This window comes from Scophthalmus maximus, chromosome 14 (assembly GCF_022379125.1).
Source record: "Scophthalmus maximus strain ysfricsl-2021 chromosome 14, ASM2237912v1, whole genome shotgun sequence".
Taxonomy (NCBI): Eukaryota; Metazoa; Chordata; class Actinopteri; order Pleuronectiformes; family Scophthalmidae; genus Scophthalmus; species Scophthalmus maximus.
Window position 1 is genome coordinate 4,066,560 of NC_061528.1, and position 16,914 is coordinate 4,083,473.

Genomic DNA, 16,914 nt, shown 5'->3' on the forward strand with positions numbered 1-16,914 from the left:
TGTGACACATTGTGCGGGACAATATCGCCACAGTCTTCTTCGGCAGTACCTCACTGAGCTGCTCCTGAGCCTTCCTGATGCGAATCATCTCAGGAGAATCGGTGATGATGGCAGGAGGATGGCCTCGGGTCAAGTCATAAGCATGCCGGTATTTGTTCTGTAAAGCCCTCAATGAGATTAGCACATGACAGCTACTGGAAGTAATAAAATTTGACTGTAGTAAATCACTAAAATATTAAAAATTTCAACACTTTCTTACGTGGCTGAACTGCTCCAGCATCTTCTGGCTGTGAGCCAGGTACGGAGTCATGAACTTGGAAGTATCCACCTTGACCTTCTTCCTGATTTTCCTGCTGGGCAATCCAGACTGTGGACGGACAGAGGGGAAATTTAATTAACAACAAAACAATGAATCTACAGTATACCTCTAATTACTCACCTTTGAAGGGATTCAAGGGATATAACAGGGAATATTAATAAAGCAATAATATAGTCTACATGGAAGTCAGAGAGAATTAGTATGTACTACTTTAAGATAATGTCAGATGCATGGCGACGGAAGAAAAAGGCAAAACCAAGCCAAGAACAAGAGAAGAGCTGGAAAGGCAAGTGAAACCTACAGTGTGTGTGCGAGCGCATTGTGCTGCATGCAGTATTAGGCTGAGCAGCATGACTTCAAGAGTGTTACAGTATCTCATCTGATGTTGACTAACTGCAAGAAACCATTAACTACCCAAAAAGCAGACATGTCATCTTGGTCATTGCATTAAAATGTGACAAAATAAATTATTTCAAAGAGTTACAGGTTCATGCAGACTGATTTCTGGTGTCATTTCTAACTTTTGAAAGCTATAACGCAAAAAGCGGAAAAAAAAAAGACAGTAACTTCAGCGAAGGAACCAGACAGCTGGTTATTGGGCACATGCAAGTCAAAAGAGGGGATGCACCATTGTCCTGCACTGTTTGAACTGTTGTTCCTCGGGAGGAGGTGCTTTACCTGTAGGAACTGAGACGTGTGCTCAGTGACAGTCGTCGTTGCGATCTGCTCGACATGTTACAAAATATAGGGGGAAACACTCTGGGGTTTCAAAACTGCCAGAACAGGTAACGGGAGAAACATCACAGTATTTTTCTATTGGATTAAGGTGATTTTTTTCCACAGCTCTGGTTCTCTCTCTCTCTTTAATTCCTAACGATTGACACTTCCAGCATAACAGGTATGGAATCACTTCTCCACACTGCGATCACACTAGTGGCTGTTCCGTCAAATGTTCTCAAATCAGAGAGCTTTGTCATCTGGGATTTTTTTCCTCTTCTGACCTATAAAAAATTATTATTCTACAATTAAAGTAGTAAAATCCTCAGAGGTTGACATTCTGTAATTGTAATTGCGGGCTAATTAAGCCTGAACTCTACAGAGGATAGAGGAACATTAATATCCTCTGTGTTACGTAAGCCTGACTATGCTTAATCTTTGATCCAGAGTCTATAAACATCAGACACATGACAATATTTCTATTCTTATTTTGTCATTTCACAGCCCCGTTGTTCCCGTTATCAGTTGCCACAGCAGCACACGGCAACACATAGACTGTTTACACAGCTTTATGATCTCTACGCCTGTTCAACCACAGCTCACTTGGATTTAAAAGGATTACTTCACACAAATTACCAAAACAAAAAACATGTTTTCTCACTAACCTGTATACGAGTTTTGATTTATTTTAACAGATTTCCACACATCCATCAATGAGTTTTTCTGCCTGCCATCACTGCATTTGCAATGCTCGCAACATTGATGATATCTTAAAAAAAAAACAATGTCTTTCAAGACATATTGTCCATAACTTGTGGAATTAATAATCCACAGAACAAACTGTGAAGGTTTTTCTCAGGCACTTTGTTCCCTGAACAAATTGTCCGGTGGATAATCAAGAGTAACAGTTAAACTGTTTCTGGGAAGAGATGGCATTGTTGAATAATATTTTTTAAAAATCACAAATAAAATCTTAATCACAAAGGGAGACATTTCAGAGATAGATGTCTCCCTCCCAAAATATAATTATATAAGCACATCTTTCTGTATCGTTAAATACCACTTGCAATAAATTACACTCATAGTCTGAGTGTATGAGAAAACATACTTCTCTAGTTCACCTCCACTAGCCGACAGTATTCCCACCCAGAGGCCTACTGCTCCACGAATAGCTCGTCCAACTTGCAGCCTGTCTGAATTACACTTCCCTCTTCATGGGCAGTATCACTCTGAAACATCTACAGTCTCAGTCACATAAGGTGGACGATCATGAGCCAAAGTGGCTTTTGGAGCTATTCCGGTAAATCCATCAAATCTAGCATTAAATCTAGGAACGACCAGAGCTGAGAGAAAAGACCATCTCAATCATTTTTTGATCAACTTTTTGCAAGAGGCTTCGATATCTGAATCTATCAGACAGGAGAGAACCATAGGGGGTGAAACCGTCATCGGTTTTGTTACACATCCTTTGAAAATCAATTAAAAAACAACCTCTAACTGATGCCGGTTAGTTTTTTTTCATCATGCATACTCGTCTCCTAAGCAAATTTCTAGCACTGGTGACGTTAACACGTGATTTACAGCACAGTCCCACTTGCAGCTCTCTCTCTGTCTCTCTCTCTCTCTCTCTCTCCCTCCACTCCATCGCTTTGCCAATGTGCCTTAGATGTCCACTTCTAAATTTGTCTGAATGCCAGACAGAGAACTCTACACTCCGCCCCTTAATGACCTGAGGCGTTAAGTCGTTTGTTAAGTTAATGGGAAGAAAACCACTCATGATCGCTGTAAATCATTATCCCCCCGAAAAGACTAGAACTAGAACTAATGTCTTGAAAATCTTGTGTATGTATATTTTCACCCATTTCTCATATTTACATATCTGACCTGAGTGACACTATGTTTCTCCCCATTCTGTAGATTCAAATAAGAAGCCATCTTACTATTGACTCAAATAAAAAAAGGTAACATGTCTCCACAGTGTAGATGAAAGTGCTCGTGAAACCAGAGTGTATTTGTATTTGTGGGCATCGACCTCCCGCCTCCCGGAAGATTTACATCTTTGCTGTGAAGATGGTAAATCTATTTGAAACAGCTAATATGTTATACGGGAGTTAAATGATAATATTTAGCATTCAGAAACATCATTCAGACTCCCCTATAAGATATTAGCAAGTATAATAGTATATACGAGGCTAGTCTTAATCCTATTTCGCCAGGAAATAAGGGATTAAACCGTTAGCCTTCTGTTTTCACTCTTCCATTGGACACTGACACGGAGATCTTCCACGACACAATAATTCATACACAAAATCTGAATGCAGAGTAAGAGAATACAACATCCTAAAATCCTGGGGGTACAATCAGATAATCTGGAGACAAATGTTATTCGAGTTTGGGGATGAATGGAAAAGTGATTTGACTGGTGTGAGATGTGATGAAGAATTTCAACAGGCTAAAGGAAAACAGGGTAACAACCTGAAACAGGCACACCCCCAGATAGTATGTAACTGTATGTGCCTCACTGTTGCTTACGTCACTAGACTCCATTAATACTATTATTGTGGGGCTGTCTGCCGTGAGGCCAAGAGGGCTCAGGTAAAGGTATCTGCACTTTTGAAAAGGACACTGGTAAAATATTCTGTCTTCCAATTTGAAATAGTTTTGTTTTATAGCTGGCTGCAGGGCCATCAGAAGGTGTCTGCCCGAAACAGGATCCACCGGCAACCGCAAACTGCTGACCGGCGCTGATATCACCACTAACTTAACTATACATAGTTATACCCTGGACATGCAGGTCCAGTACATAATCTAAAACTTATTCAGATACAAATTTGTTGAAACATGTTTAGGCTTGAAACAGCCAAATTGGGTATAGTCTCGCATTTCACAATTTATGTTCAATATCCAGTGAGATGTCCACTTACCTCATCTGCAATCTCCTCCTCCTCAAACTCCTCCTCCTCAAACTCTTCCTCCTCATATTCCTCATATTCCTCCACAACCTCCGTCATTTTGGGACGGTTTTAGAGGTTCTACAGAAAAACACACATGACATTTTTTGAGGCATTCATTAAAACTCTGAGGGAACAGCATTCGGCCTCATAAGCGGGAAAAAACATATGTAATGGGGAAATTTAACTTAAATGTTATCAGTGGTGGCAAATTACATTAAATATAACAGGGCAAGAGTCTTAAGGAACTACTACACCAGAGATAGTTTAGGATGCTGACAGCCATCTTTGAAAACAATTACCTTATTCAAAAAGAGGAATAATAAATAGAAAACACAGGCTATAAAAACATATATGACACCAACATACTAATGTTTGATCATTGTGCATGCCATACCAGCAAAAGATTCCCGCAGTATTTCCTGACAGTAAGGGGGCCTGACTTGCCATCCACTAGGGTCACAACCTGATAGTCCGACTTTGAGATTTGCCGAATCCTAAACAGAGTAATAAGAATACGTCACCAACTGTGAACCGAGAGTGTAAATTAAAGATTACAGGGCAGATTAGGAAGGTGAGATACTGAGTGCATTATAACAGGCCTCTGCCAGCCCCCCACCTCCTCCACTTGCCACAACACAGATTCAAAGGACTGTGCCTCCTGGCTGAAGGTTGGCGACAGCTGCCCAGCAGCGCTTCAGCTATTTGACATGTAAGCCAATGCCACAGCCCGATTGGTTGACTCTGTTTAGCAAATGGAGATGCAATGCCTTCTGAGGCTGCAGGTTAAATATAGGACGGCAGACTAACTACCTTTTTTTAGCACCTGATTTGCCCTCTTTCTTTGAATGAAAAATACAATATTCTCCTCGAATCAACGAGAGAAATAAGTGGAGCAAGTTGAGGCAGAAGGACCAAACAGCCAGTGATGGTGCTGAGATTTAAAAAAGAAAAGAAAAAGAAAACAGAAAGGCCACACTGCTGCTGTAATCTCAGATACATCCAAGGGTATAAGGCCTGGTCTGATCTTGCTTGAGTCTTGCAGGTCGGGATTGTTTGGTGACTCCCTTCAACGTGCAGCAGAACCTTCACAGTCCTTAATTCCTCTGATCAGTTATCCTCCTGGATCCAGATGGCAGCAGAGGATGGAAATGGTGGAAGTCCAAGCAGATGGAAAAGCCATGCAGGGTGTAAAAAAAAGAAAAAGAAGTGGATTTTTGTGTTTGGTCTCCGTTTCTTTGCTTACCAGTTATCTAAAAGTGTATTGGTCTCCCCAAGCCGCAAATTGCCTCCCCAGCTTCCCTCCAGAGAAACGCCGGGCGAAAGCACACAGCTGCCGTTTTCAACCCAGGTTATCATGTGGCCGACGCAGCCAATCACAGGGCGGCGCTCTCAGGTTGCAGAATCTAAATATACCTAAGTGATCCCTTCAGAAAAGAGCACCTGTCGAGGCCAATGCATCAGCGGTGCAGTTATGAGGGAGGAAGGCAGTGGGGCACGCGTGATGTGGGGGTCTCAAGAAAACAAAAGTAAACCCCAACTGAACCAGTACCACCCCGGTGCCAGTGGGTATATGCCTGTTGCAATGTTGACAACTGTTTTGTCAAAATGTTAGGACGTACTGTCTGCCAGTGGTTTGAGCTTGTGAGGGGAAGGTATGCTGAAGCCCCTGGCAGGGCTGCGGGTGCCAGATCTGTTGAGGTCATCTGTTAGCGAACCCCGAGCTGGCTGGGTCCTGTCAAGAATCAGGTCAACATCAAAACCGAAGTCCTGCGCGACGGAGAATAAAAGAGAACGCCCCAATAAATATGAAGCGCAGGAAGAGGGGAAAGTCTGATAAATCCCCAATGCCCCCTTTGAGACAACCTGTCTTGAGATTTGTTTGGTATGAAGTTTTTAGCTTCACAGTGCAAAAAAATATATAATTTAACCTTGTCCCCTTTTTATTTTTAACAAAACCTTAAAACACTTTGACAGCCACAAGCAGGTCAGCACTGGATGCAGTCCTATATATATTCACCTCATGTCATGAAATGGAACAGAGTAATTCCATTTAACCTCTCACAGGACTAACGACGGCTACTCAGTTGTTTTAAAAAGCACATTTTCAAAGTGATAGAGTAGACTGATACTCAATTTTCACACGGTTAGTGCATTCAAAAATATTGAGATTTAACAATACATTTCCTTTCCCCAGATTATGTACAGCATTCAGTTTAGGTGCTGTGGCAGGTACGATTAACTCTAACAGCAATTTATGACTAAAATCAAAATGCAAATGGCATCAAATCTGAATATGTAGATGTGGTGACACCGGACTTGAAAAAAGCACCATATGTACATTTCCTCTCGTCAATTTTTTTGCCTCTATCGCTCTGGTATGTCGTGTCTTTACTCTCACTCTTTGTGCCAGAAGCCGGGGGCTGGTCCAGGGACCAAGATGGACAGCAGCAGGTGAATGTCTCTCTCTCTCTCTCACTCGCCCTCCATTCTGTGACGCCCGGCCCCTGGATGACTGTCGCTTGGTCGTCATTAGCAACATCCCCGCAGGTCTGATCTCATCTAATCTGCAAAACTGAAAAGGTGGTTTTAAAATGATATTAAATATTATTAAAAGAAAATGCTCCAAGTGGTTATCTAGCCCTGCAGATACTTTCCCCACCCCTCCATTTTGTTTGGTTATTGAGAGCATTTTAATATTGTTACAAAACATTTATGGGAATTGACGCTGACTCAGGAAGTTGGAGACCGTGGATCTATTAAGCAAAAGTATTAATTATTTTTTAGAGCCCAATATATTGGGGAGATTTCTGGTTCGTTACATGGATCAACTAGTGGTCAGTGCACGGTGTCCCCAAAACCCTCCCTAGCCCCGTCAGTGATGTACAGTATTTAACTCTCAGAATCACGTTTTGTCATCTCACAGACATAATGGCTGTCTCCATAGAAACGCTCCGTCTCTGTTTCAGTACCTTTAGGACAAAGGGCGACCAACCTTGCAACTAGACTAAACATTCTGAGGGTCAGGACAGAAATGACCTTATCAGAAACATGTCAGACTTTTCATCAACAACCTTAACCAAGGCAGAGACGGGAATTCGTCTGACATCAAGGTTTTTAATTTTTGTGTTCACGTTTTCAGTAAGTTTTCTGGATCCGCCTGATGATAAAAGTGGGTAAAGATATTTTGTTTGGGGCAGCAGCATCGAAAAAAGTTCAGTAAACAACACGTCCTATTTATTATCCAGGATTATCCAGACCCTAGCGTCAACCGTTTATCAGAATTACTTTCCACTGAACAAATTGTCCCTCTTGATTTGTTTTGTGTGACGTGACACAAAATGAAATTATTTTTCTATGCAGTGAATTTAGGTGTGAAACCACATATCAAGATGTGAAAAGTTTAAAAATGTGAGTTTGCGCTGTACTGAATGGGTTTTCCGACTTTGGAAACGTTTGGTGTTCTGCATTTCAGCTTCAGACAGGATATCAGAGACTTTTAATGATTCTAACAGTCCCAGTCCTAACTTCCCAGTGCCAAGGACATGACGGGGGGGGGGGGGGGGGGGGGGGGGGCTACACGATGCTTAGTCACTGGAAAAAATGACTGATGACCAGTGAGACCAGAACACAACAGCTGGTGGAAAGAAAACCACAACATAAACACTGCCAACGGTCAATTTTAGCCCCGTCGACACCAAAACAATGAACACTAGTGAGGTAAGAGGCCTCAATGAAGCCAGTTAATCATGCACAGAATGAATGGACAACAACACGATAGGTTGTCGGTTAGGTAGATCTCTGCCTTGACCTTTCTAGCTCTATAAGAGGCAAGTGATGTCTTGGATTGGCCAGTGCCGGTAAGTAGGAGCCGGACGCATTGAGTAATCAAATTACAATACGGTATGCCATTGTGTCAAAATTTGGACTGATATGCTAAACAGTCTGTAGTATTTAAATACCTTAATTGTTTAAACAAATTAGAACTTTATAAAAAAGTATGTATGTCGAACAAAAGGCTCTGATTTCCACTAACACCTTTGAGGTGATTAGTGTCTGATGTCGCTGACACATTGTTCTAAATGAACCACAAACTCGCAGGTTTATACTGTGGATTAGTGTTAAATTGATACATAATGTACAGTATCTCAATTAACCTTTATTGTATGTCACTTATTTTTTAATCTTTTCATGCTCTATAGCTTTATTTGTATTTCTTTGCTTTTACGCAATGTTGGCCCTTTTTCTTTTCATTTTTTTATTTGTATAATGTTTTTACGCAATGTTGTCCTCTGTCATTGCTCTTATTTCTTGTTTTATTAGTTTAAATGCCCCTGAGTATCCTCTGTCTGCCGAGTCTGTCAAAGCACTTTGTAAACCATGTTCTTAAAGGTCCTGTATGAATTAAGATTATATTATTGCGTTGATATTTTGGTCACTGGGCAATATTTGAGGTTTGACTTACCTGGTTCATGACCTGAAAAGAAACAGTTTGACCGATGGCTGTTCACAGATTTCAGTGATAAAAAACCACAACAACTCCACAACAGTTTCAATGTGGAACCTATTTTAAATAGGTGGGAGAAGAAAGGCAAAAATCCACAATATTTGATCCCCACAAAAAAACAAAAGCACAAGCACATTTCAGGAGCTTTCAGTCACTCAGTTGTCCTCTCAAGAACATTTTCTCCACACAGTAGAACTTACCTAAAAATATAATGTGTTGGTGTTGACTGACCTACATCTCCCCCTTTGGCAATAAATTCCATTGTTCAAGTTTTTGCCCTTAAAGCAACTTTCATCAACCTAAGAAGGAAGTAGTAAGTACAGAGTAATTGTGCCATCAAACTAAAACTATGAGCTAAAAGAGATTAAAAAGCCCACAAGAGCTGCTGAGTTGGGTAAAAATATTCTCTGATTTTGTCACGCAAGGTCCAATGTTACAGTAAAACATATTGATTAATACTCAATACAATACTGCTCAATTATAATAAGCAAAAACAATAAAGCTGGTAGTTATCACACATGAAGCAGGAAGGATTACATTTTAAGAAGTGGAACTGTGACGAAAGTGTAATCACGTGAGGCCTGTCAAAGTAGAATTGTGGTTTTACGGCTGATGATTCATGATAACTTAAGGTTTATTGTAGGGCTGTTTGACGACTTTGTGAAAAGCAACTTCCTTGTAGCAATATAGTTTTGCCCCGATGACACATTCAAGGGATAAACTGAGGAAGAAGAGCCAAGCTTTTTTCTATGTCAGGGTGTAGAGGAATCGTGGAATGAGTGGAATGTCACTTCTAAAACAAAAGTTGGGCTCTGGTTTGTGTCGAGTGTTGAACTTGGAAAGATGAAAGCCCTACTGTGTTCCGTCCTTACTATTTCTTTTTCTCTTCTTGTTTTCTCAGCAGCTGACTAACCGCTGTCTGCCTCTCTCTTCCCTACTCCTGCAGCTGCTCATCACGCTCCCTGAAAAGAACTTTCTGCCCCCTATAGGACAAAAAAAAAAATGTAGTTTACAACCGTCCCAAAAGTAAATTAAATCACACAAAAAGAAAAGTGCAATCGTGGGAATCACCTGAAAAATAATACGCATTCATGACGCAATGCAATTCACCTGAAACAGATAAAAACACTTTATTTTTCACTGATTATTCATAGGGACTGAAAGACAGAGGGCCTCTTGTGATTTGACCCTCCAGTCTGCATGTTTCAGTCACCATCAACCGTCGTTGCTTGAACATTCTGCTGCAGGCACCACGTTAAAAGAGAATACTGGACTGTACACACACAGGGGGTGGGTAGGGTAGGGTGGGGTGGGGCACTTAAAATCGCCACAGCCAGTCCGGCAATACTGAAAGGCCACCACGGGCTGAAACTCACACACACAGCTGAAGAACAAGTCCATGTAGTTCCGAGTCAGACACGTTTGCTGTCCTCTGTGTTTCTCTTAAAAGAAAAACGTGCAGAGAATTTTAAATAATTTGAGAGTCTCTTTTCATCGTCTTCATCATCTGGTGTCCTTCCTTAAAAAAAAGGTATTTTTTTGTTGTTGTTGTTGTTGTTGTTCAGAGTTCAAACGTCCTTTTTGTTAAATAAATTATCACAGAAGAAATGTAACGTCCTGGCGGCTGCGGCCGGCCCGTGTCAGCCTCACGGGGAAGAGGAGAGGGGCCGATCCGTCGACTGGCCTCAACCCCCCTCGTCCTCGTTTCAAACTGGAGGCAGAGAGAGAGAGAAAGACTGAGCGCAAGGGCGCACTCCTGATCAAAGGCCAAAGGTCATCATCTCACGCGCAGCCGTGACATCATCCACTCCAGCCCCTGGCACAACCTGCAGGTCAATAAGGTGTTGGGAGTGTCGTGGAGGAACGGGGACGTGGAAGAGAAGAGGGACATGAATGCAGACGGGCAGGTGTTAAGATTAAAAAATACATCCATTAAAATTTTACAGTCTAATGTGACAAAAGTGAGTATTGATTGTAGTTCTCACCCCTCCCCGGTGAGCGCGCAGCAGGCCTGGATGTGCCACTGGTGGTCCTTGATGGAGGTGAGCTGTAGGCTCTGGGAGATCTCGGCCACAGACATGCGACCTTTCACATCCTGCTTGTTGGCAAAGATCAACAACCCCGCCTTTCTTAGATCCTGGAGGGCAGATCAGAGACGTCAGAAGAGGAGAGGTTATAAAAAAAAATTGTTTGTGTATTTGTGACGTACACAATAACACAGCGTTGAGTTTTCTTAGTTTTCTTAGTTTTAAAGTGCTTTTTACAAATAACGTTGGGAGTGGAGTTTTATTCACATTTTAAATAAAACCACAGTACAATTTGACTTTCAAATAACTTCATTCATCATTACAAACTCCATGGCAAATGAGGGTTGTATACATTTGCATAGTATTAAACATTACAACTAACATTACTAGTTTTTTAAAAATGGAAATTGTGCTTTATATACTGCATTTTCAGATATTTGAGAATGTTGTTCTTAACATCAAATAACTTTTTATTTGATGTTGATGTCTTACTTCAAGTTGTGTTAGTCATCTAATATTCCTGCCTGCTGCTGCATTCAGTTTAATGTGTTGAACATTGTGTTGCAATGTCTGCAGCTTTTTCAATTTTCTATTTCCATTAACAATTCATAACTATACAATGTGATAAATTGAAGTGTGGAAATATCATTTAGTGGAATAATATATGGACATTTACATGAACACCTATAATAACTATAAAAAAAAATTGCCATTACTTTTCTGTGATACTCACTTCATGTGCTAGCATTCTGTACAGTTCCTCTTTAGTCACAGAGATCCGTTCTCTGTCTGTGCTGTCGACCACCACAATGACAAACTAGTCAGAGACGACAGAGACAGAGAAAAAAACTGTTATTTTATAATAAAAAAATAATACCGCAACTCAGCTTTGTCTGAGCTTGGCCTGGACCTTAGGCTCAATGGTGCTGCAGTTACACCGGATTGCATAATAATGGGAATTCATTCATTTTCTGCAGACAATATCAGGCATTTTGAGGCAATTTGACCTTCTCTAGCAGTTACTACCTCGCCGAATGCCGAAGGTAGAAGCACAATTCTTTCTGACTGGTAGTGAACCGACACAACGTAACCATGTACCTCTGTGTTTGTGTAGTACGTGTTCCACGAAGATCTGAGGGACTCCTGGCCCCCGATGTCCCACATCAGGAAATGAGTGTTGTTGACCACGATCTCCTCCACGTTACTGCCAATCGTTGGGGAAGTGTGTACCACCTCGTTCATAGAACTACAAAAACATACAAAAAAAAGTATGAACCATTATATGTATAGACAAAACTATGAGAGTACATAAAGAAGCGTGCTGAATGTTTGTACACTTACAACTGGTAAAGAATTGTGGTCTTGCCAGCGTTGTCCAGCCCGACTATAATAACTTTGTGCTCTGAAAGGAGAAACGAACAAAAAGAACACTTACAAAGAATTCACAGAGCTTACAGTGACATCAATATGTGGGCTCGGTGCTGCTGGTGACTGATGTATGACTCTTATGTAAAAGCTCGGCAGAGTAATCTGTCTTTTGATGTGAAACTGCATTGAGCGGTTCAAACAAGAGCCCTTTTTGTGTTCGGCACCAACTCGCAGTCGCAAACTGCGTCGTTTCACTTCGTCTTGCATCGCCGAGACACTGTGGTGTTGTGAGCGGTGCACTTTCACAGCTACAGATGAGTCTTTTAGCAAGCTGGTACAATCAGGCTGCACCCAGAAGCAGCTGCAGAGATCATCACGGCGTACATAGCTTCTCCAAAACAAAGAGGCTTATTCATGTGAAAGGGAACAAACGGGATGTGAGAACTAGGATGTCAAGTGTCAAGGAAATAGTAGGAAATCCTATAGCACAAGCATACGATGAAGTAAATGACACAATACTGAACAGTGTTCTTGAATCAAAGTGCTTATTTGTTTTCTATAAATCTTTGCGCGGCTTCAGGCATCGACGACACCAAATGGCTCTTTTAAAGTATAGAACCAAAAGACATTGCGAGGTTTCAGATCCTGTGAAAACACAGAAAATAGATAGAGAACAAGACAAACCGGTGTTATTAGTTAAGAGTATGAGAGAACAAAATCAACCCCACTCCCCGCTTACACTTTTAAATGTGGCTTATCAGAACTATCTTCATGTTTGATCTATGTAAGGATTTAGTTAGTCTACTGCTAGTGAGACCATTGGCCATTGTCTTTGACACTGACTGAGGGGTATTGTCCTAAAACACTATAGTAGTTTTTCCAGTTTGTGACCTTTTGTATAGTGTTTGTTTTGAAGACCATTGTTGTGAAAAGGGGATTTCACAAGGCTTTTTTTTGGTGACATTTTAAAATGTCCTGTTTTTGTGGCGAAATGCAGCCACATAATCGCTACAGCGATGCAACCAATTACAACTAGTTATTCTACTGTTTGCACCACCTGCAGAAGAAGCATGGTTTCACCAGTACAGTATGAAACTTGAAGAACGACAATTTCTGCACACAGTCAAGACTGCAACTGGTAGTTTCAGTGTGAAGCGGAGGAAGTGGAAGTAACAACAAACAGTATTTCGCAAGATGTGGGCTTCTCCTATGTACCGCAACTCCACAGCTGTGAAGGTGAGGAGTGAGTTGTCTCAGCAGAAATATAGCTTCAGCAAACAATCACAGACTGCACACAGAGACAAAAAAAGGTCACGCAGGTGCCAGCTGAGCTCCTTTCAGTTATTTTATTGTAACAGTTGAAATATTTCAAAGCAGCTGGCACAGTGGCTGCTTCGTTATTATTATTCTGCCCAAAATGTTGGCTGCTGCGCACTGACAGAGCTCGTCCACCTACACCTGCAACCATGCACCAATTGGACGGTTCTAGCTGTCAATCACTCAATATCCACGCCCCAATGCAATGGTTATTTTATCATCTATTTTACTCTAAATGAGACAATAATTTATTGACATTAAAAATTAAGTGAAAAGTAAAGTAAGCTCATAGACAAGACTTCCATAGAAAATGACTTATTTTTGCACCAGTGGAGTCGCCCTCTGCTGGTCATTCCAGAGAATACAGGGTTTCGGACCTGGAGTCATTTTTATATAAAGTCTATGAGATCAGCAGATCGACAGAACATGTCGTGCCTGAGTTTCTTGGCTTCTCATGGTTGTAAATAGAAATTCCAGTCGTAACTCCATCTCCCCATTGTAGAACTCCACAGACGGAAGGAAAACGACAGGGAACAGTCAACAAGGGGGGCGGGGGGGAGCGCTGCAAGACATTAACAGCTGTTTACATGCGCCTTTGTCTACTGATTTTGATGGATTATTGTGAATGCACAATGAAAATAAATAATGCTTTGTTTGTTAGACTAAGGACAGAAAAGTGCATGATCATAAAATGACCCAATCACATCGGGTATTGACAATTTCACAGGGTAAACACAGGATTATCTGCCCACAGAGGGGATTTCCCAACCCAACTGTTGCCCAATGTGTGGGGTCCACTGAGATAGTCTCCAGGCCACTATCAACATGATCGACTAAACTTGAGAAACGCTTTAAAACAAAACCTAAGATAAGGCGGAAGCGAATCAACACTTTGACTGTAACTTTGTCGCAAAACCTCAAAATCTACCAACATTAAACCGTCAACTGTGAAATGGACGGGCAAGTTTTATTTTTATTTTTTAAATCACATGTCCTCTCCACTGTGAATGAACTTCTGTTGTTTCACCGCGTAGAATCGATCAGCTAGGGACAGTCGCGGTGAGACATCCTGGGACTTACACTTACTTAAGTACAGCAATTTCCCAGAATTCAAGATTAAAGGGATAGTTCAGTGATTTTAAAGTGGGGTTGTATGAGTTACTTATGCATAGTTAATGTGTCACCTTATGGAGATGGTTGAGTTTGGAGGAGAAGTGGAAGTAGCGTAAGTCCGAGTCCCACTGTTGCAGAGGGGACCACCGAAAAACGTCACATTTTTAAACATGGCCTAAAGAAAAAAATACCCGTTCAATTGTGCGCGAATGGGACGTATTTCTTCGCTGCTTCAGTTTTCCGCCAGACAGCCGTTTAAGTTTGAAAAAACACGTCCTTTAGCGTACACTTGAACAGATATCTTCTATTTTAGGTAACAATTTAAAATGGGGCGAAAAAGATGTTTTCCGGTGGTCCCCTCTGGAACAGTGGGACTCGGACTAACGCTACTTCCACTTCTCCTCCAAACTCCGTTAAATGACATCGCTGATCACCGTCTGCATAAGGTGACATATTAACTAAGCATAATACACATGAACATGTTTCCAGAATTTCCCAGCTCGGGACGAATAAAGTATTTATCCATCTATCTATTAGTCACTCATACAACCCCACTTCAAAATCACTGAACTATCCCTTTGAGTATTAGGTTTGGAAGATGCCACCGAGATAGTATGATGAAGAGCAAAGGCAGAAGGCCAATGTTACGCTTAGTTTTGACTCACTGACTCTAGTTCCAAGGCACGCCAACTAATACCAAATGTCTGTGTGGCGGCGGAGTCAATGCATCACAAGCATCGTGGGATCTGCAGTAGATGCGATGGAGCTAGTTTACAGCAATGTTTGTTTGTGCATATCCCATGTGATTGAGTCACGACCAAACCAAACTGAAGCTGCACATTGAAATCGCTGGTGTGTGGACGAAGCTCAAGCCCGCTGTGAATGGAGGTTGGCTCCACCTGTACACCTGACACGACTCGGTGAAGGTGGCGTTCTAATGACCCAGGTAGCACAAAGTCAGTGTGAGTCACTCTGAAGTCATCCACTGATCCTTGAGCGGGTTGGGGTTTTTTTGCTGATGTGGCTGATGATAACACCGGGCTGGCAGGAACACTGGACCGCACACTCATGTTACAGCCGTTTCGACCACAGGACCGATTCGCGATCACCAACAACGGGGGTGATCGACTTGGGTTTCACAGGACCTGCGGCTCCAAAACTCCCCTGAGAGCATAAATAATCAATAACACCAAGTTAATGCAGAGAGAGAGAGAAGGGGGGAGCAAAGTCGCCAGAAAACATCCACAGATGAACAGATGCGACAACAATGTTGACACGAACATATGAGAACGTGCGATAAACACTGTGAGCTGTCATGTGTGTTCGGCCTCCTCCGAGCCCCGCTGCGCTCCCATTGCCCCCGGTACTTCCACTGCAAACGACCGTCTTCTTACCTTGGTGATTGAAAAGCCTCCACAGCTTCGTCAATAGAATTCCCATGGCTGATGACGTCGAGGCGGGGTTTTTTTTCTTTCTTCCCCCCCCTTCCCGATGCCAGCTCGCGCGGATCCGCTGCAACTTAGCCAGCTAGCCTCGATGCTATCAACTTAGCCTAGCTAGCGGGCTAGCTGGCTAGCTCCGCTAACTACACACACGAAGCGCGGTCGGAGCTGCAGAACACGAGTGCCATACTTGCGTGGATTAATGTCACTGATATCTCCTCCGTGGGATGTGTAAATGAAATATGACGGTTAGTTTGAATAGTCATAAACCTAGAAAGCGAAACGCGAACCGCTGCGGTTAGCTGATTGGTGCCAGCTGGGCTGGTGTGTGTGTGTAGTAGTGGCGCTCCGCTGGATAGCTGTCAGTCCTGCGCATGCGCACTTGCGCTGTCGTGTTGCTACAAATTATACACATGAAGCTGATGTGATCTTATACAACAGGGAACGCGTGTTTATGTCAATGTGTCCACTACATTTATATTTATATATAGTATGAATAACAGTTTCACATCTGTATAAATGAATACAACCACAAACTATGTCGTCCCCCCCCCAAAAATAAATCTTACAGTTGAACCACAGCTCTCAGAGATAGTTGTAATAAAAAGTGAACATTATATCATTCAGGGAGGGGGGATTTATTGCAGGACTATTTTATTTTATTATTTTTTGCTTGCTCGGATAAACTGCCACCTGAGAGTATAATATAAAAGGACAAATACAAGTTTACTGATATGTTTACTGAAAAACATTGAATGATGATACTGTAATAATTCTTACATAACCTCATACTGACCGCCACATAAACTGTATAATAATACAATTTAAAGCACGTTTTTTAGTAAAAATGCCAAGAAAGTTTTCTTAGATGAGTTTTTGGGTAAAAAAAACAAACAAGCAATTTGAAGAGTGTGATTTTTCATATTTTCTGAAATATTAGAAACCAATATTACATTTTAATATAATATGGGTATAAACACTCATTTATATTACATTGTATGTGTATAGTTATTGTTATTATTATAATAATTATAAGATAAGTTTACATCACATTACTAAAGGATTTGAATGAACTCGTTCAAAACAGATCAGTCACAACATTAACACCAGTTACCTGTTTCATTGTTTTGGTTGGTCAGAGTATTTCAATGTT

The 16,914-nt window shown here is 41.5% G+C and overlaps 2 protein-coding genes across 32 annotated transcripts in view; both read right to left on the bottom strand.

Moving 5' to 3' along the window:
- The window catches only part of neb (nebulin), a 57,066-nt gene extending 51,733 nt beyond the window's left edge, over positions 1–5,333 (bottom strand). For 25 of the 31 annotated variants that reach the window (XM_047337309.1, XM_047337308.1, XM_047337310.1 and 22 more), the window contains exons 1-5: positions 5,234–5,327; positions 3,961–4,068; positions 998–1,042; positions 260–367; positions 50–157 (exon numbers count right to left, since the gene is read on the bottom strand). In XM_047337309.1, the coding sequence (XP_047193265.1) occupies positions 50–157; positions 260–367; positions 998–1,042; positions 3,961–4,047 (348 nt within the window). In that variant the 5' untranslated portion in view covers positions 4,048–4,068; positions 5,234–5,327. Of the gene's footprint in view, positions 1–49; positions 158–259; positions 368–997; positions 1,043–3,960; positions 4,069–4,384; positions 4,485–5,233 lie in introns of all 31 variants that reach the window. The other 6 variants (XM_047337290.1, XM_047337298.1, XM_047337286.1 and 3 more) reach the window with 5 other exon arrangements.
- Positions 5,334–9,599: 4,266 nt separating this feature from the next.
- Positions 9,600–16,123, bottom strand: arl5a (ADP-ribosylation factor-like 5A). Its single transcript, XM_035604854.2, has 6 exons — positions 15,714–16,123; positions 11,863–11,923; positions 11,620–11,767; positions 11,255–11,338; positions 10,480–10,631; positions 9,600–10,320 (listed from the first exon to the last, which is right to left on the bottom strand). The coding sequence occupies exons 1-6, from the start codon at positions 15,757–15,759 to the stop codon at positions 10,272–10,274; spliced, it is 540 nt and encodes a 179-aa protein (XP_035460747.1). The 5' UTR covers positions 15,760–16,123; the 3' UTR covers positions 9,600–10,271.
- Positions 16,124–16,914: the final 791 nt, after the last annotated feature.